Source organism: Mytilus edulis, chromosome 11 (genome assembly GCF_963676685.1).
Source record: "Mytilus edulis chromosome 11, xbMytEdul2.2, whole genome shotgun sequence".
NCBI lineage: Eukaryota > Metazoa > Mollusca > Bivalvia > Mytilida > Mytilidae > Mytilus > Mytilus edulis.
In genome coordinates this window covers 60,756,325-60,784,288 of record NC_092354.1, presented here as the reverse complement: position 1 = coordinate 60,784,288, position 27,964 = coordinate 60,756,325, and the positions used below count along the sequence as shown (strand labels likewise).

Here is a 27,964-nt window from a genome sequence, read left to right as displayed (position 1 = left end):
AGGACTGGTGAGGTAAATTTATTACCCATACTACTTATAGTATCTGTGCTACAGACTTGGCTTTGATCACTGATCCATGAACTGAGGCAGGTTTATCCTATCTAACAGACGTGCAGACCATGCACGGACATAGTTATCCAATAACTCATACACGACGTAAAACTATTTTTTTTTTCTCACTGAACCATGAAAATGAGGTCAAGGACAATAGACATGAGACAGAAATTTCTTAAATTAAAGAATCATCCATAAAATGAATTTAATGACTGCTGGAATAAAGATGTAAAACAAAACAATTGGCCATTTTTATTTTAGATTTTGGTATTATTTCATACAGAGTGTTCTTAATATTAGTCAAAATTGGATTTCCTTGTATATAAATTTTTCTTGCAATCTTTTTCTTATTCACTGATCAACAGTTTTTTTTAACATTTCTGTGAACAGATGTTTTACTTTTCTTCTGCTTTGCACTTTCTTGTCTAAGATTTGCATACTTTTTTGTGTTTTGGCCAATGTTTTTTTTGACAAGCTTGATTACAATAAGCAGCCATTTTGCAACGGGAACATCTTTTCAACTCTAACTTCTTTTTTGTACATTCTGAACACCTCTCCTTTTTTCTAGTTTCTGTTGCAGCTTGCTCACTTCTAAATTGACGCATTATCTTTGCACCTGTATGAAATATAATAAGAGTACACACACTGAAATGCCTCGCCTTTTTTATAAATTATAGATGTTATGTTGAGTTTTTAATATAAAGCTTTACTTCAACTATCACATAAACTTAACATGATCCAAGAAAATCAGGTCAAGGTCATATAAACCAAACAAGAAATACATGTACACCTCACAATCATTCAAGACACTATATTTAGTTGACATAATATAGTATACATGTACCAACAAGTGAAACTGCGAGCTACTGCTCACTGATGATACCCCCGCCGCAAGTGGATAATATTAATAGTGTAAAAATATGCAAGTGTTCGGTAAACAGGAAGTTGTCAAGTGATGAATCTGAAAACGCATCACACGGTATAGCTGACTTATATAAATCCTGAAACCAAATTTCAGAAATCCTTGTATTGTAGTTCCTGAGAAAAATGTGACGAAAATTTTCAACTTGGCTATCATGTGTAAAATCATACAAGTGTTCAGTAAACAGGAAGTTGTCGAGTGATGAATCTGAAAACGCATCACACGGTATAGCTGACTTATATAAATCCTGAAACCAAATTTCAGAAATCCTTGTATTGTAGTTGCTGAGAAAAATGTGACGAAAATTTTCAACTTGGCTATCATGTGTAAAATCATACAAGTGTTCGGTAAACAGGAAGTTGTCAAGTGATGAATCTGAAAACACATCACACGGTATGGCTAACATATATAAATGTTGATACCAAATTACAGAAAGGGTGGATGTGTAGTTCCTGAGAAAATGTGACGAAAGTTTCATGGGACGGACTGACGGACGGACTGACAGACAGAGGTAAAACAGTATACCCCCCCCCTTTTTTTAAAGCGGGGGTATAATTATCAATCAATACCTTCCAGCATAATGAAAAAATGTGTGGAAACACTTTAACATTAGATATTTTTAATAGTTCTCTAAAATAAGATATGTAATACAATGTTAATCTATTTTCAAATTATAATCAATTTTAAATTAATAGTTCCAAATATTTTTTTTTTTTCATTTGTCACAAACTATTATAGATTTGTAACTTATCTATAAAATGTCAACAACTTTTATCTACACAATGTAATGTAATGAAATATATTCCTTAGCTAAATTATAGATTATTATCTAATTAAAGGATTTCACAACATAAAAAAACAAGAATGTGTCCATAGTACCACACTATCATTTTCTATGAAAATGGGGGAAAAGCTCTAATTTGGCATTAAAATTTAAAAGATCATTTCATAGGGAACATGTGTAATAAAATTCAAGTTGATTGGACTTCAACTTCAGCAAAAGCTACCTCGACCAAAAACTTAAACCTTCAGCAGGACAGACAGGCGACCAAACAAACGAAGACACACAGACCAGACAACATAATGTCCATAAATGGGGCATAAAAATATATATATAGCATTCCAAAAATTAGTTTATACAAAATAACATAAACCTACCACAAAATCTTCAATAATTTACTAAGGAATGTCTTTTAAAAAAGGAGTTATCTCCCTTTGTACAGAAATATGCCAATAATGGTTGAACATAGTACTCTTACATTAGATATGGACCATAACTCTGGACTTAATCATCAGACCAGATCAAATATGAACTTGTCAATATAAAACTATATATCATATATCAAATCATTATCTTCAAGAACGAAGAAAAAAAGTGTGGAAAACTGATTTGCCAGATGGACAGACAGAAAGACAGACGGACAGAGTGCAAACCTTAAGTTTGTTTTGACCTGGACTTTTTTAGAGTAGTCACTGAACCATGAAAATAAGGTCAAGGTCAATGGAAATGTCAAAGACAGAAACTTCTTCACATAAGGCATCTATATACAAAGAATGAAGCATCCAGGTCTTCCACCTTTTAAAATATACAGCCTTTAAGAAGTTAGCCAACACTGCCGTAGCTGCCAGATCACAATCCCTATGTAGAGCTTTCTGCGACAAAAGTAGCAGGTTGGACAAAAACAAATAAATATATAGCAAAGTCAAGTTATTTTATGAATTCATTTCAAAAGTAAGTAGATGTGGTATGATTACCAATGAAAAATGTGCAACAGGCACTAAAATACATTGAAGTTAGAAACTAGAGGTCCCTGTACTGCCTACAACAATGAGCAAAACCCATAGCCCAAAGCTAACACATTGGCCCTCCCTAATTCTGCATCATGTTCACCTTTAACAGATTTACTACAGTACATGGCATGTGATTGGCTGTCCTTGTCATAACACTCCTGTGTACAGTACTGGACAGCGCGACAATCTGTACATTCCTTCATGCCACGTCCTACAGGTGTACTACAGACATGACACCTTGTATGGAACACTGCTAATGGATGGTTCTGTATCTTTGGGAAGTTCTTTTCTGTAAAAGACCAGACAAAAATGTTTATCCTCCGACTATATAGATATAACAAACAAAATGCATTCACTTGTCAGACCAATAGGTTAAAAAAAATAGGCCATACCCGTCAACCTATAAAAATCTCCATGGGGGGGTTTTAAGCCAAAGAGGGTCTTGTGCTCCTCAAGTGATTTTAATCTACTTCTATATAGTTTGAATGAGTATAAAATTGAGAATGGAAATAGGTAATATATGAGTATGGATGTGCTTAAATACCCTTTTGACTCATTTAAACGCGTTTTGATGTCTTCAGTAGAAAATAAGGAATTTCAAAATTCATAAATTGGGATACTGGCAGGGATCTGAAAGGCAGGTTTGAGAAGACACAAAATAAACTTTTATTTTGACATGTTACGTCTATAAGGCAACATGAAGACAATCAGAATGATTTAATAAATCCTAAATATTTAAATTACAATATTTGACAATTTACCTTTTTTGAACTTAAGTCAAATTAATAATTTAATGTTATAACAAAAATAGCAATAATGTTTCAGGCCTCGACAATAACGCTTGTCCGATTGTCCAGTACCAGAGGGAAAAAAGGTCGGACAAGTAAAAGCTGGATCAAGCTTGTCCGTCGGGACAAGTACAATTATTCTGCAGAAAATAAATTTAATTCAACTTTGATGAACAAAGTAATTTATTATAAACAAAAACAAGAAAACAAATATTAATTTGACATGTTTCTGTATTCTGCTTATTCAAATGCAAAACCTTTTTCTTCAACATGTTTACTTGCAATCGATAATTTTTAACTGGTTCTTTGTCAGGTACTTTTTAACAGGTAAAAGGTATACTATTCTCAGAAAACAGTCTTACTGATTGGAATCAATGATGCGCTTTGTAGATAAGGTAACTTTACAGGACAGTTCGTCACCTCGAAAGATTCAGCTCCAATTGTTTAAGAGACAGTTTGGCACCGTAGGAGACATATTTAGTAGACATGATTGATAGACAGTTTGACAAGGCAGGAGACATTTCGGGACCAAGACAAATCAGTACCTCATTTTGCTACCTTATTCTGTTCCTTATAATAAATACCATACCAGTAATTTTTTCACAAAAATATTTTTTTTATTTACCATAAAATTCACAAAATCATATTTGATCATAAGTAGAAAAAAACATTACTTGCAATATGGTGACCTATAGTTGTTAATTTCTGTGTCATTTGGTCTTTTGTAGAGAGTTGTCTCATTGGCAATTAGACCTTATGATGGCTTATCTTCTTTTTATTGATTGCATTTGAATAAACTTTTTTTTAACTTAAAAAAAACCAAACAGAATACAAATCCAATGAGTGTACAGGCCTATCAGATGGTGCCTCATGATTAGAGTCTGATGAGACTACAGGGGTAAAGAAATTTTGTTATAGCTCACTAGCCCAGGGCTAATTGGTAGCAGGATTTTACTAGCCCTGTTGAAAGAACTACTAGCCCAACAAAATTGACCTGCTAGCCCGAGTATGCCTTACAAATTCAGAGTTAACTGCAATATACAATGAATTCTATAAACTTAACAATTTTTATCCGTTGTACAGTAGATCTTTGCAAATTGGATACCCAAAACTTATGTCAGCAAAAAAATATCCCATTAGCAGATATATTCAATTAATCGATAATTGAATATTCTGTAATAATGAGTTGACCAAATCCGGAGATGGTACAAGTCTTGACCACTGCTATACATGGTTATATAAAAGAGGATTGGAGTGGTTTTTATCAGATACATCATCACGTTTGTGTAAAAGAATTACCAGCTGGTTGTATGTAATGCTCATATTTGTTTTCAGTTTAACTTTTAAAGTTCTATTTATTTAAATAAATCAAATGACCTCAAATATTTATATGAATAAATATCACCTTCCAGAGTTTGTGTCTTTTATAATTGTTTTATAAACGAAGTACAGTAATATCCACATATTTAAATGTATTTATTAGGTAAGCTAATTGTGGGCTATAAATAGATAACAAACTGAGCACAGTCTCTAAACTGAAATTGTATTTGTTAATTTATTAATTTGAATATAAATGAAGATAATCATGATTAATGAAATATTATTGCATCAAGTTTAAGTTTTCTGAAGACTGTTAATGTTTAGGTCTTGGTTCTGGAGGCTTCACACTGAGACTACTATAAGAGGGTGGTAAAGGGTTATTTTCGTGCAACGTGTTTTTCCATTTTTAATTCACGTGCAGCCGTGAAAAAGGTTCGTTATTCACCATGTTTTGTGAAATCGGTAAAAAGATCAACGTGCAAGAAGGAGGTACAACAGGTTACATTATATTTCTCTGGTTGCATGATCAATGTACAATACCCCCAAATCGATATTGAAAGTACGGGATCCACCCCCGAGTTATTTGTTCTATTTTAAAACCTTTACAAAATCAGTTCATATTCTGGGAATCCCGGATGACGTAGTCGAATCTGATTGGCTAAGATAGAATAGTGATGAGGAGAGTTTCCACTTTCTATTTTGGAAACGCCAAGAATTTTTTGTTACTAGTCCGTCGGGCATATTGGGTTACAAGTTTTGATTGCCCGAGGCCTCAATGCTGTAGTCCCGGACGTCGGGTTAGTGGATTTTTAAACCCCTGGACTAGCATTGATGGAAACTAGAACCTAATTCCTGTGATATGACTAGCTTCGCAGTTGTACTTGACTCATATTTTTGAAAAGTATTTAAAAAAAAAATACATCAAATTCTGTTATATTGTTTAAATTCGTTTTGTTCCTTTAATCAACTAAAAATGTAAAAAAGGTTATTTTTAATAGAAAATTTTTGGACAAGTAACAATTTCATTCGGACAAGTAAATTTTGGTATGTGCTTGTCCTACAGGACAAGTTGAAATTTTTTTTATTGTAGAGGCCTGTGTTTACTTTTTAGTTTAAATTATTACATGTTTAAATAATTTCATTTAGGATGTAACACATTTGCTGATTGGCTAAAAGTTGTTTGACTATCAGCTCATGGACATAATTTTGTAGTAAGTTTGTTTTCATTATTTACTTCTTAAAATGGAATTTAGATTTTAATAATAAGGAATGACTAATGTTTTTTCTGTCTATGCAAAATAGCCTATAAAATGTGTTTAAAATAACACTCTACAAGGTTAATTCAGTGATCACCACATTTTTTATGTTATTTCTTCATAGACAGAAAAAAAATTACAGTCATTCAAACCGACCGTGCGAGGGCTGAAAAGCCAGTCAAGGTCGTTAAACACTTCCATATATATACAGTCATTACTAAAATTTATGATAAAAGAGATGATTTTTCATTTCCTATCGTTAATTATCCATTTTTAGATGGTGAAGTTCCCTTGTCACCATCTTACGGTGTTTATATATCTCAACTTGTACGATTCGACTTGTTTTTCGATATCACAAACTAGTCAAAACATTTACTAAATTTTATCATCAGTATAAGGACATCATTCGTAAATATAGCTCAACATGCAGACTTCTTATACGTTCAGGTATTTCACATCCAATTTTTTATGAAAATATTCTTTATAAAGCACAAAGGTGTCAGTATTCACCTCAAAAACAAACAAAACCTTTGAATAGACTTATTAAGAAGGGATATAGTTACGATTCTGTTGTCAGGTCATTAAAGATTGCATATTTTGGCGTTAATATTGATTCACTTATAGGGTCTTTGCATCGGAACTAAATACATTTATTCAAAAACCAGTTGTTGGCATGACACGGGTTATGTTCTTCTCATATATGTTATGATGGTATGATACTAAACCCCTAACAGGAAGGATTGTGCCTGATGTTCATATGATGAAATCATAATCTTTCAGTCAGTTTAATTGAAGTCTGGAGCTGGCATGTCAGTTAACTGCTAGTAGTCTGTTGTTATTTATGTATCATTGTCATTTTGTTTATTTTCTTTGGTTACATCTTCTGACATCAGACTTGGACTTCTCTTGAACTGAATTTTAATTTGCGTATTGTTATGCGTTTACTTTTCTTTACCTAGAGGTATAGGGGGAGGGTTGAGATCTCACAAACATGTTTAACCCCGCCGCATTTTTGCGCCTGTCCCAAGTCAGGAGCCTCTGACCTTTGTTAGTCTTGTATTATTTTAATTTTAGTTTCTTGTGTACAATTTGGAAATTAGTATGGCGTTCATTATCACTGAACTAGTATATATTTGTTTAGGGGCCAGCTGAAGGACGCCTCAGGGTGCATGAATTTCTCGCTACATTGAAGACCTGTTGGTGACCTTTTGCTGTTGTTTTTTTCTATGGTCTGGTTGTTGTCTCATTGGCACATTCCCCATTTCCATTCTCAATTTTATTCCTTAAGTACATTACAAATGAGGGGGGATAGGACCTTTATCGGGACTCCGGGAAAGGGTGTTTTTAAGCTCGGGATTTCGGGATTAACCCCTTCGGGATCCGGGATTTAACTTTATTTAAATTCGGGACCTCAGGATTTCATGTTTTTAAGCCCGGGATTTCGGGATCAGGACCCCTCCTTCCCCCCTCACAAATGTCAATACGGTTTTTCAAGTATATATATAATAAAGGAGTATTTTCAAAGTAATGATTTGCCTCACCAAACATTCCCTCTTTTGTGGCCTTGTCTTTCTCTCCCACAGTATAAACAGGCTGTAGGAAGGATACAAAGTTCCATACACCAGATCCATTATCTCCTCCCTGTACACATTTCATAGAGTTGATACGCAACACTGTTTGAAATATCCTTGCCGCCTGAAAGAAAAAGAGGTTTTGAGATCCATTGTAAAAATATCCTAGATAAAGATAATTCAGAAATTAATGAGTGCATTTACTTTTGCCATTTTGTCATCCAACTACAAAATACAATTTAAATTTTTGTAATATTTTGAAAAAAATCTTGTTTAATTCAGAAAAAAATAAATCAAAATTGATTATAACACTGTCTAATTTTTCACAATAATAAAAACATTGCAATAAATATTGAATTTACAGTATCTAGGACATTTATACAATGAATGACAAGAATGAAATTCAGTCAGTTATTTCGCAAATTGCAGATATAAAAAGCATCCTCCTTTTTTAGCTATCTAGAAATCATAAAAAATACTTTAAAGACAAGAATGTGTCCCAAGTACTTGGATGCGACATCTGCACCATCATTTTCTATGTTCAGTGAACCGTGAAAATGGGATAAAATCTCTAATTTGGCATTAAAATTAGAAAGATCATATGATAAGGAACATGTGTACTAAGTTTCAAGTTGATTGAACTTCAACTTCATCAAAAACTACCTCAACCAAAAACTTTAACCAAAACTTTAACCTGAAGCAGGACGGACGAATGGACGCACAGACGGACAAACGAAGGGACGCACAGACCAGAAAACATAATGCCCATAAATGGGACATAAAAATAACAAGAGTGCACACGCAGAAATGTCTCGCCTTCTATACTAATCATTGATATTATGTTGATAGTCCTAAGTATAAAGCTAAGCTTTATTACAACTGTCACATAAACTTAACATTAACCAAGATAACTAAACAAAGACCAATGAACCTTGAATAAGAGGTCCAGGTCAGATGAACCATGCCAGGCAGACAGGTACAACTAACAATGCTTCTATACAACATATATAGTTGACACATTACTTATAGTTTAAGAAAAATAGATCAAAACACAAAAACTTAACACTGTGCAATGAACCGTGAAAATGAGGTCACGGTTAAATAAAACCTGCTCAACTGACATAAGGCCTTTTTTTTTTAATTAGTTGGTTTACGGATCCGCCGACCCGATTTTGTTTAAAAGTGAAATAAAATTAAAATTTTGATTTCGTGTTGTTTTTTATTCCGCCGACCCGATTTTTCGAGTGCTGTGAATAAAAAAATCCGAGGCGTTCCAAAACGTTTTGTCTGTGTCAATAAAGCGTTTGTAGTGAACGGCGTATTTTGAAAAGCTTCGAAATGACGCAGACGAATTCAAAAACCCAACGAGGGAGGACCATGGAGTCTGACGGCTTCATCTACTTTCAGTTGAATATTAACTTTGATGGTCAACGTACTGAGAGCACTTTTATCAAATGCAAACCTAAGCAAACAATCGGCGATGCCATATTCGACAATATGGCTGATGAGTCAGAATAATGTGTTTGGGTATTAAGGTAACATATCTTTGGGGGAACTGTTACCTTGTGAGCTACCACATTTAAATTCTGGCTCAGTGTGTCAGTTTAGCATTTCATTTCTCATTATCATATTCTCATCCTAATTATGCATCTGATTAGCCACTAGACATTAAACAACAATTGACCATCCATCCATCAAATGCAAAGCATATCAAGATAAGAGCTAAACTATTTCTCCTCCTCAACCCCTGTAATGTCATGAATGAACAGCATTTTTTTTTTTTTTCCTCCAACTCAAATTTTTCAGAACAGTTATACGTGAACAAAAAAAAAATCTAAGATTGCTATTTTATTTTTATTTTTTTTACCTCCTCCGACCCTAACCTTTGACACTAGTTGTCCGTAAACCAACTAATTAAAAAAAAAAGGCCTAAAGATCATAAAATATTTTCATACATCAAATATAGATGACCTATGGCATATAGCATTAGATAAAAAGACCAAAACTCAAAAACTTAACTTTGACCACTGAACCATGAAAATGAGGTCAAGGTCACATGACATCTGCCCGCTAGACATGTACACTTAACAATCATTCCATACAACAAATATAGTAGACCTATTGCATATGGTATGAGAAAAACAGACCAAAACACAAAAATTTAACTATAACCACTGAACCATGAAAATGAGGTCAAGGTCAGATGACACCTGCCAGTTGGACATGTACACCTTACAGTCCTTCCATACACCGAATATACTAGACCTATTGCTTATAGTATCTGATATATGGACTTGACCACCAAAACTTAACCTTGTTCACTGATCCATGAAATGAGGTCAAGTGAAAACTGTCTGACAGACATGAGGACCTTGCAAGGTACGCACATATCAAATATAGTTATCCTATTACTTATAATAAGAGAGAATTCAACATTACAAAAAATTTGAACTTTTTTTTCCAGTGGTCATTGAAGCATGAAAATGAGGTCAAGGACATTGGACATGTGACTGACGGAAACTTCGTAACATGAAGCATCTATATACAAAGTATGAAGCATCCAGGTCTTCCACCTTCTAAAATATAAAGCTTTTAAGAAGTGAGCTAACGCCGCCGCCGTAGCCGCCACCACCGGATCACTATCCCTATGTCAAGCTTTCTGCAACAAAAGTTGCAGGCTCGACAAAAATGAAATGTACACACAGAAAGCTATGTGTACATTTTTTTTCTCGGTTAAACAGAGATAGGTCGGAACTCTTTAAATGTAATTCAATATCATATTATACTTACAGAAAATAAAATGACAACACTTGGATATCTGAACTATACGAAGCATTTAAACTTAAAGTCAATAAATTATGATTGAAAGGACAGGGTCATATAATCTCCATGCAATTAGATGTGGTTATACATATGCAACTCCAAAAATTATGCAACTGCATACCAAATATCATAAACTTACCATTACGGGTTCATCTTAATCAACCCTAATCACAAACTAATATTTAAACTAAGCAAAAGTGAACAGAATATGACTGAGAGGGTAGGTCTAAAGTTTCTCCAGGGAAATCATATGACTGAGTGGGTGGGTCTAAAGTTTCTCCATGGAAATCTAATAGAAATGGCTGCAAGTGGTCCTCAAATACAACTCTAATATGTTTTATGCTGATAATGAACAGGGCATATATTTTCTTGTGAATCTATCCGTGAAATTTTATTTGATATTTTTCATGCTTGCTGCAACACGTAAAGGAGTTGAATTCTATACATTTATATCCCATGCCATTTGTTCACCCAAGAATATTCATATTTTTATGAGGGCTCTGCCAAAAGATACGGATTTTTTTCACCTAATTTAGGTCATTTTGAGTTGGTGCCCTTTTTAAAAAAAAGATTGTCAAAATCACATTACTGCATGAGTATGCTCATACTCATAGCATCAACAACATTGTTTAACTGTTGCATCACATTAAAATCATGATTTTTCCTACCATTTTCCAAAAAATCAATCAAGAGCAATTAAGGGAAGGCAACAGTTTAAAAATAAAAGGATTTTAATGACTCAAAACGATAATCTTCTCAGTCATAGCTTACGTTTTTTTCAATTTTGAAGTCAAAACTCAAACCGGATGTTTGCGACAATACTAAAACTAACAATTCTGGACTCATTTCACATGAAATCATCGACTTTTTAATTTTTTTACCTTTGATAGTGTTTGAATATTATATTTTTAATGATATTAGTTGCACTTACTTTATTTAGCATGAAATCATTTTAAATTTATGATTTAGTGTCTTATCTGCGGAAGAGAATTTCAAGCATGTGTATTACATAGTAAACAAAGCATGTGTGTTAGTAGTGAAAAATTATTTTTTTTGTAAGCAAATAAAATCAAGTTTTAATTTAATTTTAAAATCAAAATTGACAATTGTCTTAGCTGAAAAGTAATTAAATAATGAAGACAGTTGTTATGGAATTTTAATTTCTTTATAATATTAGTTCTGAGCTTGTGATTAATACTAGCCAGGTGTGAATTAAAAACACAGGTAAAGAGATAAGTGAACATTAGCCAATAGCTCCCCGAGGCATTAATATAGTAATTAGGAGGGCCCTCAGGATTATAACACTTTACTGTAGTGTCAGTTTTATTACAGGAAATCGATAACAAAACAAAAACAAGTTCAAAATGGCGATTTAGAAACTCGATCTCAACGAAATGACAGAAATTATTTCTGTTGAAAAATAAAATTTGTCGTAAATCCCAATTACTTGTTTAGGACAAAATACTTTCAATTTAGGACAAGACTGGCAAATATGACTGTTTCCGGACCCTTGGCTCTGCCCGAGGGAAATATGATTTTTCAAGGGTGGACAAATCTTCATATCTCCCGAGGCCAAGGGAAATGAAAGTTTTATTCCACTGCCTAAGCTGAACTTCAAAAAGTAGTTTGCATACTGGTAATTTTGTGACTTATCCGCTTGTATTATAAGAGTCTTAAACCACGCGTAGCGTTGCATGATTTAGTCCCGACATGTCAGAAGGAAATATGATACTCAGAGGTGAATATGAATTTTTGTTCAACGTCACGTGTGAACGTTTCAACCAATCAAATGTTGATTTCGCTATCAAAATCAACATGCAGTGGAATAAAAACATTCATTCAACTTTTCACTTACTTGTTTCATTTTGTATTTAAATAGTGATTTCAAATGAACAGAACATATCATTTTTTGTTGGAATTTTTCATTGAATCATTGTTTCCTCATTCTAAATAAAAAATCTATATGATATGCTATAGCTAGATGCAACACATTAATGAGGGGGGTAGGAGGGGTCCTGATTCTGAAATCCTGGGCTTAAAAACACGAAATCCTGAATAAATTTAAATTCCATCATCCCGAAAAAATCAAAAAAAGGATTCCCGGATCCGGAAAGTGTCAATCCCGAAATCCTGAGCTTAAAAACACCCGATCCCGGAGTCCCAATAAAGGTCCTATCCCCCTCATTAATCTGAAAGATACCAACATCTTCATTTCACTAACTGAAATACCTACCTCTGCAGTATTTCCCATGGGATGACTTTTGTCTTCATCATCATACCAATACTTTTTCATAAACTTCAAATGTGATCCCTTTGCAACCTTGCCCTCTGCTTCCTGAAATATAACCAGCACTATATGACCACTGTAGAAATGTCTCCTGTTAACGAATGTTCCAAGTTACATCAATGTAAAATAAAACTAGTCATGGCAGAATTCAGTCTTATACTTAAAAATAATCATGTACAGATAATTTCTTTGTGTCTACTCCAAAAATGAACAAAATGTCACATCATTGGCTGAGTTTTTAATATTTAGCAACCTTGTTAGCCAATCACAATGTTTTTGGTGTACACTTTTGGAAATCATACCTAAAATGCATCAGATTCTGGAATAGTGAATTTTCAAGTAAATTAAAAAAATATCAGTGTAACCTGCCTAATCTGACACCTGAGTATTCTAACAACCTGCTTGAACCAAAACATTTTTCTGGTCCAAAATATAAAAAAAAATTTGTCTGGTCCCCCAGTGTGTCCAATTACACAGGTTGCACTGTATATGATACTTACCAGTTTGTTGTAGATTTCAAAGTCAATCCATACAACTTTAAGTGTCATTTTTCCATCTACTTCATGTTCTCCAATAACAGCCAAGAAGATTTCATCTGGGTATTTCCCACATTCCTGATCTCTATTACGACCAGCAGTAGGATCTACCATCCTCTTGTCACGGATCAGTGAATACGAGCACACCTTGATTGTAGAAAATTATGAAGCCAATGGTTTGCAGTAATTTGATACAAGACAAGAATAAATCATGTGCCTGTGACAAATAAGGAGCTTACAATTCAGTGGTTGTCGTTTGTTACTGTGTTACACATAAATATATTTGTTTTTTGTGCATTAATTAGGCTGTTTGTTTTCTCATCTGAATTGTATATGTCTGTGATTTCTAGGCCTTTAATAGCTGACTTTGTGATATGAGCTTTGCTCATTATTGAAGGCAGTACGATGACCAATATTTGTTAATATTCTGCATCTTTAGTCTCTTGTGGAGAGCTGTCGCATAGGCAATCATACCACATCCTCTTTTTTACAATAAAGCTAGTGCATGATATGCACTTTTATTAATCTGATGAATAGTCCTATAGCTTTAATTTAAACAGTATTTATTAATGAAAAATTACATGATAAAATATTACAATGTTACATAAAGTTTAAATATTGGATTCGGAAACAAGTTTTTGTAGCTTTGAAATAACATATCAGAAAATATTGAAAACCAAAACAGTATCATATTATAAATTAAAGAACCTTAGTGAGCACGCTCACATACCCCACGTCCCCACATTGTCATTGGAGAAATTAAATAAGTATAAGAAAAAAAAATTGTATAAGTAAAAATATTGAATAATAATATATATAGTATGTCCTTATTATCTACAAAATTTCATGAAATTATGTTGTGTGTTTTCAGAGGAGTTGAGATGACAAACTGTTGCAGAAGTACATTGAAGCAAATAAGTTCAAAGGGGCATAACTCCTAGAAAAAAAATTGAACCGTAATTTCCTGTTGATATGCACATCTACATAGTATGTCCTTATTATCTACAAAGTTTCATGAAATTCTGTTGTGTGGTTTGAGAGAAGTTGCGATGACAAACTGTTGCAGTAGTACATTAAAGTAAATAAGTTCAAAGGGGCGTAACTCCTAGAAAAAAAATTGAATCGCAATTTCCCGTCGATATGCACAACTACATAGTATGTCCTTATTATCTGAAAAGGTTTCGTGAAATTCTGTTGTGTGGTTTGAGAGGAGTTGCGATGACAAACTGTTGCAGTTGTACAGTAAAGTAAATAAGTTCAAAGGGGCGTAACTCCTAGAAAAAAAATTGAATCGCAATTTCCCGTCGATATGCACAACTACATAGTATGTCCTTATTATCTGAAAAGGTTTCGTGAAATTCTGTTGTGTGGTTTGAGAGGTGTTGCGATGACAAACTGTTGCAGTAGTACAGTAAAGTAAATAAGTTCAAAGGGGCGTAACTCCTAGAAAAAAAATTGAATCGCAATTTCCCGTCGATATGCACAACTACATAGTATGTCCTTATTATCTGAAAAGGTTTCGTGAAATTCTGTTGTGTGGTTTGAGAGGAGTTGCGATGACAAACTGTTGCAGTAGTACATTAAAGTAAATAAGTTCAAAGGGGGGTAACTCCTAGAAAAAAAATTGAATCGCAATTTCCCGTCGATATGCACAACTACATAGTATGTCCTTATTATCTGAAAAGGTTTCGTGAAATTCTGTTGTGTGGTTTGAGAGGAGTTGCGATGACAAACTGTTGCAGTAGTACATTAAAGTAAATAAGTTCAAAGGGGGGTAACTCCTAGAAAAAAAATTGAATCGCAATTTCCCGTCGATATGCACAACTACATAGTATGTCCTTATTATCTGAAAAGGTTTGGTGAAATTCTGTTGTGTGGTTTGAGAGGAGTTGCGATGACAAGAAACAGGACTGACGGACTGATGGACGGACGGACGGACGGTACGACGGACGGGTCAAAAACATTATACCCTCCGCAACTTCGTTGCATGGTTCGTTGCGTGGGGTATAATTACTGAAATTATGTAAATCTGCCAGAAAATAGGAATTTCTTTAGAACTTCATATAAGTAACAAAACCATCTATGGGATGGAAGGGAGATAAATCTGCATAAATAACTAACCAGTAAATGAAATTCTGTATTTGAGCATTAACCTTGACTGGCAATTTAATTATACACAGGGTATAACAATACATGCTTGAATTGGAGGAGCAGCTACTAAGAAAATACCCAAAAGAGGTAAATAAAAAAGTAAACAAAAGAAGTCAAACCTTTGGTCTAACAACTGGGGGACTCTTGACCCAAAACAGTATAATTTGTAGAGTATTTTTAAATTCCACAAAGTAGTCTGGTCCCTTGTCTGATCCTCCTGCTAGCATCCCTTTCCTCTGCATCTGTCTAGTGGTATCAAACATACCTGCAAAATATAAGGACATTTTATCATTGTCATTTTATTGTTGATTGTTTAACCAAATAATCAAAATATTTAGGTTTGTTCCATGAAAAGATACAGGAGACTGGGGGGATGGGATTTTTTTTTTGGGGGGGGGGAGGGGCACTTCCTAACTTTATCTATGAATGGGAGTTCTTGTTAAATATTACATTGTTAAGTAAAAATGTTTTTGGATTTTTTTTTTAAATGTTAGATGTTTTTACAGGTGCATCGCCTAACTACTAATTATGTTTTGAAGACTGCCGTTACTTGATAATATAAAAGAGTGGTAAAATAATATCAAGAAGGATTGTCTAAATTAATATTTTTCTGGCTCTTGCATACCTGGTTTCTGAACAAATATGTCCATCCATCTGAATCTAGGTTTTGGGTGCACAATTCACTGTTTGTATTTGAGATAACATTATGTTGGGATATAACTTAAGGGGGCTTGCAGGTATAAATCTTCTTTTTTTAAATATAGGATTTTGCTATTTATTTCAATATTTAGGCCATGGTTTTTTAATTTGTTGGTTTACGGATTTCCCCCATGAAAAAGTCGGGTCGGTCGGGAAAAGAAAAGAAAAACAAGAGGCTGTCACAACGACAGCAAACCGGATTTATTAATATTTATTTGTGTCCTGGCAATATCACAAGAACCATTACTGATGAATGGTGAAAGTGAAAATCGTCAATATCAAATTTGGCCTCCATTTTGTCATCAGTATCAACATATTAAAATTTGAAATCTTAGATTGAATGGTTCATGAGTAAATGCAATAACGTGAATGGAAACACCATTTTACAATCTTTCAAGAACCATAACGCCTGAACGGTAAAAGTCAAAATCGTCATTATTGAACTTGACCTCTATTTTGTCATCAGTAACAACATATAAAAATTTCAAAAGCTTTGGTTGAATGGTTCATGATAAAATGCACGGACACGACTGGAAACACCATTTTTCAATCTTTCAAGAACCATAACTCCTGAACGGTAAAGGTCAAAATCGTCATTATTGAACTTGACTTCTATTTTGTCATCAGTTACAACATATTAAAATTTGGGAAGCTTTGGTAGAACAGTTCATGCATAAATGCACGGACACAACTGGAAACTCCATTTTTCAATCTTTCAAAAACCATAACTCCTGAACGGTAAAAGTCAAAATCGTCATTATTTAACTTGACCTCCATTTTGTCATCAGTAACAACATATTAAAATTTGGGAAGCTTTGGTAGAACAGTTCATGCGTAAATGCACGGACACGACTGAAAACTCCATTTTTCAATCTTTCAAGAACCATAACTCCTGAACGGTAAAAGTCAAAATCGCCATTATTGAACATGACCTTCATTTAGTTGTCAGTAACAACATATTAAAATTTTAAAAGCTTTGGCCGAACGGTTCATGAGTTAATGCACGGACAACATTTGATTGCCGCCCGCCCGACCGCCCGACTGCCCGACTGCCCGACCGCCCGACTGCCCGGCCGCCCGGCCGCCCGCCGAGCATCCCCAAATCAATAACCGACATTTTTGTCACAAAAATCCGGTTAAAAATCATCTTTGAAGACAGAAAAATATGCAAAATCAATATATATTTCACCTTTCTAACAATATGTTTGTTATGCCATTTTATCATCATTTCTTAAATTTTAGGTCAATGAAATATTATTGCTCAGCTGTTATAAACATCGAATGACATTGTCTAATAAGTTACAGTAAAAAAAAGGGGGGTGCACGGACAAAGATGAAATTAAATCGTCATTTCAGAAACAAGAAAAATAGATTCGCGTAGCTCTTAATCAATTCCAGAAAACTTGGTGAATAATGATCTTCAAGCACGAAAACTGATAAAGAAAAAAAATGTAAAAACGTCGTACGAAAATAAGTTTCAACACACGTGTCAAAAACCTAATAGACTCGTCCATTGGAAAAACGAGATTATCGGGTCAATCTGTTGTCTCGCATTCCCGTTTTTTATCCAAATGGACGATAATTTTTTTATTATCTATGAAACAAGAAAATTTCAAATGATTTGTTCATATTCAATACTTCAACTTGATGCCTTCAACCTATCCACATTTGGACAAGTCTATTTCTATGAGATGATGCATCTTACGGACTGATGACAAATAAAGGAAACGAACTTATTGTGTAATTGGTTTTAAACACAAGTTTCGTTCTGCAAAATTATTTGTGCAAACGACATTTCAAGGTCAGTTATTATGATAATTGATTTGTCTATATTTAAAAACGTAAACTGGAAGTTTTATTTTTTCACAACAGCAAGTGTTATCAATTTTGTTAGTGATTAATGCATTTCATTTCATAAAAAAAATTTATTTTAATTATTTTTCAGGGATAATGCATTTCTTAGGGTCAGCGGGAATAAAAAAGCATGAAAAGTCAATTTTATTTTTATTCTGGAAATCGGCAAAATCGGGTCGGTGGATCCGTAAACCAACAAATTAAAAAATCCTGGCCTAAATAAACTTTATCCTAAACCTGACAGAAAAATAAAATAAAAATATGAGGTCACCGTTCATTTAAGCTCACAATCTGCATTCAAAAGAAGCATGCATTTTTGTTAAGGTACTGTTTTCTGTTGAACTAATAGGAAGAAAAAAAGTAATATCGAAATAAAAAAAGAACTGAATTACAGAAATTGCTTAAATTTTTACAATAGTTTAGTGTATCAGCTTATTGGAAAAAATTATAGGTCAATGATGAGTTAAAAAAGATATTTCAATTTAAATGCCAAAAATAACATTTTTTCACCAAAGGGAGATAATTTGGAACTTTTTCAATGATATACACATTTTAAAACTTATTGGGAGTTAAAACAAATCAATTTTTGGGATGGTACAGGAAAAATAATGGTTCTGCATAAAACCAACAAGTACATAAGTACTTATTAAGTAACAACTAATAATGTAATAAATAAAATTTGTAATGAAAATATGTTTAAATCGCTGAAATTTTTATAACCTTGCGCCTCTTTAAGTAGCAGCCCAACTTATTTGTTATAGCAATCGAGATTGTATTAATTCATAACTGACAGACATATATATTTCCTCTGAAATCTTTCTTACCATTCAAAGTTTCTACTAGTCTCTGCATGTCCCACTTTAACTTAGGATAATTGGAAACTTTTATCTGCCTGTAAGGTACCAATTGTGGTCCCTCTAGCTGTTTGAAGTCCTTCCCAATCTCTCCTCTTATGTACTTGTTGGTTTTATGCAGAACCATTATTTTTCCTGTCACAGGCAGTGCTACCATGATTGAACCACTGAATAATCTTGTTTCCTCTTCTGTGGTCACACTAAATAAAGTCAAAAATAATATAAATGTTTTATCAATTTTTTATTTAGTTTACCTGTGCACTTTATTGTGGGTCCTAGTGTTATCATGAATGATAAATTTCATTGTGTAATGAAGTTGATTAAGGAATAACAAGAGATTGCAGTTATCCAATCAGAATAACGTATTAAAATGAAACATACATTTAATGTAATTATATATGACCACTGACAAAAATTTGGTTCATGTGATTGCTACCGAAATTATGAATGCGGGTTGCTTATATAATAGTGTAAGCCCTCAGACTATTCCTTTGTTATCATTTAAAACATCCCCATAATTGTTGAATTTAAAGTAATACTAACTTGTATTGGACAGAGTATTGTATAATACACTTATTGTCCTCTGTCACTCCTCCAGATAAATCTGTTACTTCTATATCTGGCTTTTTACAGGATACAATAATATTATAGAACCTCTCTGCTTCACATGTTTCCTACGGATATAAATTTATCTGAATAACAAGAATGTGTCCTCAGTACACGAATGCCCCACTCGCATTATCATTTGCCATGTTCAGTGGACCGTGAAATTGGGGTAAAAACTATAATTTGGCATTAAAATTAGAAAGATCATATCATGGGGAACATGTGTACCAAGTTTGAAGTCGATTGGACTTCAACTTCATCAAAAACTACCTTGACCAAAAACTTTAACCTGAAGCGGGACAGATGGACGAACGGACGGACGAACGGATGAACGGACACACAGACCAGAAAACATAATGCCCCTCTACTATCGTAGGTGGGGCATAAAAACAAAGGTACAGTATGATTTTTATTCTGATTTCAACAACCTTAAGTCATTTTCTGAATTAAAAGTATAATATGAATGACATTTGGGGAAAATGTAGGAAAAGACAACTGTCATATTTGTTTTTAGTATAAAATCGCTTTGTTTAATTTTCACTGTTGGTTTTCTCATTTAAATTGTATCACATTTTTGTTGTTGTCTATAATCACCAAAAGCCACTTTATTTGAATTCTAGTGGATAATTGTCTCATTGGCAATATTACCTCATCTGTGAATATTTATATGGAATTCTTATTCTGAATTTTCAGCATTGAAATAATACTATTTGGGTATTATGTAGGGGAAAAGATAAATAAAAAGTTAGGCCTAACAATTTATTCATGGAGACTTTCCAACATCTCTTCCGATAAATACAAGCAAGACAGTTTTGTTACTTTTGATGTATGGTAATTTATCTGCATGTCAAATTCTGGCCTGAAATGCATAAAATGCATACTCTTTTCGTAATGGAAAAAAAACAAATATTGCATCTATTCTTGACAAAATAAGAACGTGTCCACAGAACACGGATGCCCCATTTGCACTATCATTTTCTATGTTCAGTGGACCATGAAATTGATGTAAAAACTCTAATTTGGTATTAAAATTAGAAAGATAATATTATAGAGAACATCTGTACTAAGTTTCAAGTTGATTGGACTTAAAATTCATCAATTACTACCATAACCAAAAACTTTAACATGAAGGGAGACAGACGGACAGACAATTTCAAGCAATTGAAGAAAAACACCATGCACAAAACATTGCTGTCCTTCATTTCAGTCACAGTGACATAGACCAAATAATTGAAGTAAGTTTAAATGACCTTTTCTGTCTGTTGGTCTTTTTCTGTTTTTTTAGCCATGACATGGTCAGTTTATTTTCAACATATGAGTTTAAATGTACCTCTGGTATTTTTTGCCTCTCTTTCAGAACTGGTTTGAATTCAATTCTTTTCCTTTTCACAAATTAACTTCTTACCACATTGAAAATGTCTTCTTTCTCTGTATTGTCATTTTCATCTTTCACTTCAAATTCTTCAACTTCTTTTGGGTTGTAAAGGGAACCATTGTATCTGACAACCTGTAAAATATACATCAGGTGATTATTTTTTAATTACAGTCAAATATGCTTTGGCAAATTTCATGCTAACAAACATTATATAGCAAACTAATAACTCCCTGAATTTCATTATGGAAGTACTCTCTGACAAACAAGTTTTGAGTGATACTTTTAAAAAGTCTTGAGCATTTATCATATATAATCCTACACAAAGGGCCCTCTCATATGTCCACCCTTGAAACTGTCAGTCCTGACAGTCCTGACCACTGATCAGACAGATTCACAAAATGAGTGTAGTGATGGTCCTGGCCTTGAAGGCATAAAACTTTGCTCAGTGCTCGGAGCACAAAAACCATGCTCGAAACATGAAATCCCGCAATTTGATTGGTTGATTTTAGAGTACAAAAATCATGCTCGATAGTTTTATGACCGTGAGGCCTGGCTTCACGGTCATAAAACTTTCGAGCATGATTTTTGTACTCAGACTCGAAAATCAACCAATCAAATTGCTGGATTTCATGTTTCGAGCATGATTTTTGTGCTCCGAGGACCGAGTAAAGTTTTATGCCTTCAACCCCTGATGTCCAACAAAATTGATGGGTTAATTTTTAGGCATATTTACATTAATTGTAATTTCAGGGTCTTTTCTAGCTGACTGTGTGATATGAGTTTTGCTCATTGTAGAAGGTATTATGGTGACTTATAGTTGTTTATTTCTATGTCATTTGATCTCTGATGGAGAGTTGTTTCATTGCAATCATACCACATCTTCTTATTTGATGTTATTTATACTTGTATGCTAACAATTAATAGCAAATATTGTTCTGCCATTTATTAGACCACCAAATTTTAACTGGGACTACCAGATTTGCAGTCTTGATTTCCATTTAGACCATCAGACTAAATAAGATTTTTGAGAACTCTAAAATATGACAATGACCTCAACATACAGTGGTGGATCCAGGGGGAAGGTTCCGAGGGTTGGAACACCCTCTTTTTTTTAACGATCAATGCATTTGAATGGGGACATATAGTTGGAACCCTCCCTTTGTCCTTTTTTTAAAAATGCTGGATCCGCCCTTGACATACCTCTGTATCAAAACTGTATCCTCTTAAATCATCGTCATAGATACAATTCCTACACATCAACGAGGGAATGGAATTGTAGAACGGTGAAAGCACTAACGGTAACATCACATTAAAGTTTTCATAATATTTCCGTGGACATAGAAAGCCTAAGGTCTGCTTGGTAGGTTCGTACTTCATTAATGATAACATGGACCATGGTTGTGATGTACAGGATAGCTGCTGTAATATAAAATATATGCATGTATTTTATTCATTATGTCTTTTTATGTTTCAAGCAGTATACAATATACTGTATAGGGGGTTATTTTCGAGGGTTTAAAATTACGCGATTTACCTTGAATAAGGTATATGAAATATTTCAGCGGTTATTATTTTGCCGAATTCAAAACCTTCATCTATACCTAAGCATGCACCCTTTTAAATTTTGTTCTATCCACAAAAAATAGGCAAAAATGTGCACCCTGCGAAAATAACCTACGTAAAAGCAAAAGAATTCTCTTAAACAAATCAAATTTGCAACAGAATAAACATGGGTAAAAAAATTGTGTTTTATATTTTGCTTGTAATAATCTATTCCATAGTACTAGATTTGAAAAAAAAAGTTAAATAACCAATATTGTAATCTTTATGTAGTGCTATGTTGATTAATGAAAAACTATGACATGATAACATTTTATGATTTATATCAGCACTATGACATTAGAAATATACAGGAAAATGGATGAATGTGAAAGTCATATTGAAATAGGACTTAGTACTATGAATATTCTATCGTCTATTCTCTTTCATTAATTACTGAAAATAATGAATTATTGCCAGAAGTGAAAGAAAGAGAAGAAAACTAACCTTTTTATTAAATTTACACTGTGCAGCGATGTATGCCATCTTGTCGTGTATTGTGCTAAAGATAAACAGCTGATGTGGCCTTTTTATACCAGCATTACAGGGAAACTTGTCATTGGGATTATAGAACTCTTCTATCTCAATAACAATAAGGGGCTCTACAAAAATATGTAAATTATTTTATATTGAAGATGTGCAAATGTTCAATGTTTAAAAGTTTTCTTTTTACTGTAAATTCAGAAATTAATCAAATAAAGATATTTATTAAAATATTGCTATTCACACATAAAAAAACAAAATTGGAGATTAAATATAATGATTTCAGAAAAAGCTGTATATCAGTAGAAAATAACAACATGTACCAGTGTTATACCTTTAGCTTCTGGCTGCTTTATATCTGGGAAGAACTGATGTCTCAATTCTCTCCATTCCAATTCACTTGGTTTAAAATGTTGCCCAGACTTACTGGCCACTACTGGTAGACGCTTCTCTATTAAATCCAGTAGACATTCAGCTAAAACAAAACAGTTTAATATATATACAACCAAACAATTCTGCCATTATTGTATACCATTCTTATAAGTCAAGCTTCTACTACAAAACATTATGTCAAATTCTGTCCATTTTGAAATTTTTGTTTGCAACTACTGTTAGGCCAGACTTTTTTTATTATCTGTTTAACGAGATCCGCCGACTCCACCTTTCCCGATTTTAGAATAAAAATAAAAGTAGTGCTTCTTACTTTTATTATTATTTTTCCCGCCGACTGTTACGAAATCCTCAGAAAAAAATAAAATGTGTTGTTCACGATACTCGCTTTCAGTCAATTTCGTTATCGGTAATATTTAATTTTTACCAAGTCAATGAAACAGCAATTTTCATTTAAAAGTAAAGAAATTCAAGGCATAAACGATATATTTTCTTCTAAAAGATTTTTAAGCTGGTGGCATGCTTTTCATACTTGTTACACGAGAGCGTACATCAAATCATTCTAACTTTCGGCAAAATCAGTTATTACTTCATCAGAACTTGATGAAATTAGCCTAAAGTAAACTTGTCATCCATGTATTGCATTAGAAACGTCATATTCCTTTCCAAATAGCGTATCAAACATCGTTTATTTTTGTATATTTTTCTTCGTCCGACATTTAAATTTGTAGAACTACGGATCGGAATCGGGATTTCATCGGAAACGGACCCGCTATGACCGAAATCCGGATTCTTGCGATAATGACTACAGACGCATGAATGGCACTGCTGACAGACAAAAATTGATCCCAAAAGGGAAAATTACGCATTCTACACGCATTAACATACTTTTGGTTAGATCTTCTTGATTAATGTATATATTTCCATGTATAAGCATTGTTTCAATTTATAGGTTAAAGTTGCTTAACTCTGGGACTATTACACCAGAGACATATATACACATGTGTATATATATGTCTCTGCAACAACTAAGAGGTTCCTGACTGGGTGACTGGTATATACATATATAGTGTATATGCAGCGAGGTTGATATATTTGAGTGGCACCGTGCCATGGATCTATATTAGTGGAAATACAGAATCAAAACATAGTTTTTATGTTTATATTAATAGAAGGGTTAACCAGAGACAGATATAAACTATATGTATTTATATTTCTCTGGGTTAATATACTGGTCTGTTCTCATTTCATTGTTCTTGTATTTTGATAAATTCTAAAAAAAAAAAAAAAAAAAAAAAAAAAAGTCACTTTTAATGGTTTTATTTTTATTTTTAATGTCGACTGGACCAATTTTGCACTTTTATTTTTTTTTTATTTCGCCCCCTCGACCCTAATTTTTTACAAATTTTCTCGTTAAACAGATAAAATAAAAAGTCTGGCCTTATCTTTATTGAAAATCATACGAATGTGGGATCAACAATAAACGTCATCCAATCAAAATATGTGTTACATGAAGTATCGTATAAGAGATCTACGACTTTCAAAATATGCAAGAAGACATGATCTGATGAAAAATTGCAAGGTTCCATTTTAAAAACAGTAATTGCTGATGTCTAATATATTTTAATTAGCTGATGTTCCTACAGCCTCTTTATGGCTATCACTGTAAGGTCAATGAGTAAAACACTACAAACCTCCCCCTTTTACTTTATGCTGCATACTTCTTATAAGATAGATGACAGTTAATGGAAGAATTAGTCCTGATCCACATAAATTCATCACTGGAGAAAGCTCACAATCAAATGCTGTATCTACTATCAACTTAAATACACTCAGTAGCTCTAAAGATCCTGGAAAAAATAGTCAGTTATTTATAAAAATAAATTGGTAGGTATTATGATTATGGAATAAAAGACAGAATCTTGCCACAAATGTTATATCTTATCAGGTTTATACTGGGATACACAACTAGAGGCTCGTGTCGCTCACCTTGGTCTATGTGCATATTAAACAAAGGACACAGATTGATTCATTGTTGGTTGCTTAACGTCCAGTGGCTAGTAGGACATAGATGGATTCATGACAAAATTGTGTTTTGGTGAATATTCATTTTTTTTTTAAACTGTTCTGATGCAAATTAATTTATGCCCTTCAAATTCATATTTATTTGGAATTTTCAGCTTTTTTTTAATCAAGCACCGATGCAAGTCTTTTATGAATTAAACATTTGTTTTTCATATTTGTAACCATGTTATCTATGATGAATTTATCTGAAACTTTTGTGATTTACATGCAACATAGAAACTAGTGACAGGAGATATATAACCTTCCTCAGTATATCTAATATAATTTAAACAAATAGTTCAGTGTTGACCAATATAAGCTTCTGTTAAAGAGGCAGAATCTATGTTTTTTCATTGATTAAAAAAATTACTGTACTTGTACTTTTTCACCGGTACTTATTTCGCGAATTGTGTATTTCAAACACGTTCGCGGGTATTTATTTTCACATACAGTACTTACCATGAATATCTACTGTTTGACCATTATCAAATAGACTAGACTTCCATCTTGTTTTTACTATATTCTTCCTTGTCTGGTTAGCAAAATGAACATTGGGTCTGGCTGGATTGCTGTAATGAATATTATCAACTGTGCAAAAAACACAATATTTACTGTTCTATAATGTATTTTTTTAATACCTAAGTTTATAAGTGTGAAAATATGACTGGAATAGTATTGATTTTAGCAAAACTCATTAGTAAAATGGCATTTATTAGTTTGCTATTTGACTCAGTGACGAGAAACACATCTAGCTGTAATGTTGAAAAAAATAAAACAGGAAATTGAAAATGAATTTCCAGTACTTACCATGTTCCCAATGTAAAATCTTCTGCCAGACAGAGTCCATACATCATAGGATAAAACCCTGCGGAGGCCTTCAAGTTGTCTTGTAAATAATCTTCAAAGTTTGTGTAGAAAGATTCTGTCCACTTGACAGACTGTACAGTTAACAAACCATCTCTGAAATAAATGCAAATATTAATAGATTTATTGAAAAAGTCAGAAAAAACAACTGTTATAAAAAACAATTGTATAAGTTTCCATCCTGAAAAGTTTTACAATTAGTAAGTTCTTTTTTTTCTTAATAATTTTTTTTAAATATTCATCTTTTCAAAGCCACTTTTTAGTACTTTGATACCTGATATATTGGATATTTTTTTTTTAATCAACATGAAAATAAGATATGCAATCATAATTTAAAGTTACTGTATGTGACAACCTTTAATTCCTTGGTTGTTTTTATTGGTGTATACCACATTTGTTTTTCATTTATTAATCGGTACATACATTAGACTGTAAGTTTTCTTGTATGAATTGTTTTACATATGTATTTTCAGGTTTTTTTTACAATTTATCAACAGTTTGTGTTTTGCTCTTTGGTGAAGGCTGTATATTCCCCTAAAGTTGTTATACTTCAAATAGCGGAGAGTTGTCTCAGAGGCATTAATAACACATCTTCTCATTTTTCTATTTCAGGGAAATACTAAATATTCATAATTTTTGCCTTAAGAAATAGAAGAAAATTTATAACCTTTTCAATCTGTGGCTACAGGATAACAAAAGATTCATCAGTCCAACATCATCACAGAGGTATGAGGTATCAATAAAGTCAAATCTCTGGTCAGCAGGTAGCACACAATTACACACAGTCAGAGGCTCACCATGGGATATCTTTATCTGCAGTATACATAAAAATATAAAGTATATCAAAGGCACTATTACAGAGTGCCAGAGGCTCACCATGGGATATCTTTATCTATAGTATACATGTAAATACAAAGTATACCAAAGATTTAACATTATACATGCAATGCTCACGCACGTCAATGTTAAAAGTTCTGCTAAAATCTCCTACGAATCCTCGATTTTTTTCAAAGATGACTCATGTGCTCAAATATTGGAAGTTTTAAATAACAATAATGTTGAAGACTGATATCTATCATTATAGTACCAAACTCTCACATGGGAGAAGGCACTGGGAATATAAAATGTAATTTTTATTCAGAATATTTCAATGAAAAATATCTCTCAGAATAGTACTTCGTATATTTTTTGATTTTTTTTTAATTACGTTTTCAGCAACAGCACGGAGATGAATTCCACTATTTATTTAAGAAGAATATCCATGTTTGCTGGAAAAAAGTCAACATATGTAAATAGATATAAGAGGATGTGGTATGAGTGCCAATGAGAAAACTCTCCCGATTCATAAATTAGCAAAGAACTACAAGCAGTAACTGACATGACAGCTCCAGACCCCAATTAAACCGATCGAAAGACTATATAGATATAAGAGAATGTGGTATGAGTGCCAATGAGACAACTCTCCATCATTTCAATATATTTGATCTATACCTGCAGTTTTCCACCATTGTTTAAAAACTTTCTCCACCCAGAAACCCATTGTTTGAGTTGTTCCATACAGTTCTCTCTCATTGTCAAAGACGGAATAAAACTGGAAATAAAAATTATTTCTTTTTGTAGTACAATCATAAATTACTTTTTTAGACTAAAACAGGATTTTAATTTTTGAAATATTGG

The 27,964-nt window shown here is 33.1% G+C and overlaps 1 protein-coding gene across 2 annotated transcripts; it reads right to left on the bottom strand.

The window, feature by feature from the left end:
* Positions 1 to 293: 293 nt before the first annotated feature.
* On the bottom strand, positions 294 to 27,872 carry LOC139496000 (uncharacterized). 2 transcript variants are annotated; one of them, XM_071284434.1, is made up of 17 exons: positions 27,779 to 27,872; positions 26,955 to 27,100; positions 26,231 to 26,383; positions 25,883 to 25,992; positions 25,054 to 25,209; positions 23,304 to 23,444; positions 22,934 to 23,088; positions 22,088 to 22,306; positions 20,918 to 21,019; positions 19,450 to 19,580; positions 18,877 to 19,106; positions 15,619 to 15,764; positions 13,313 to 13,495; positions 12,759 to 12,860; positions 7,673 to 7,826; positions 2,868 to 3,056; positions 294 to 670 (listed from the first exon to the last, which is right to left on the bottom strand). In XM_071284434.1, exons 1-17 carry the CDS (start codon positions 27,857 to 27,859, stop codon positions 480 to 482), a joined length of 2,589 nt encoding a protein of 862 aa, XP_071140535.1. In that variant the 5' UTR covers positions 27,860 to 27,872; the 3' UTR covers positions 294 to 479. The 2 variants fall into 2 exon arrangements, with proteins under 2 accessions (XP_071140535.1, XP_071140536.1); XM_071284435.1 differs by having other exon boundaries at positions 22,088 to 22,303.
* Positions 27,873 to 27,964: the final 92 nt, after the last annotated feature.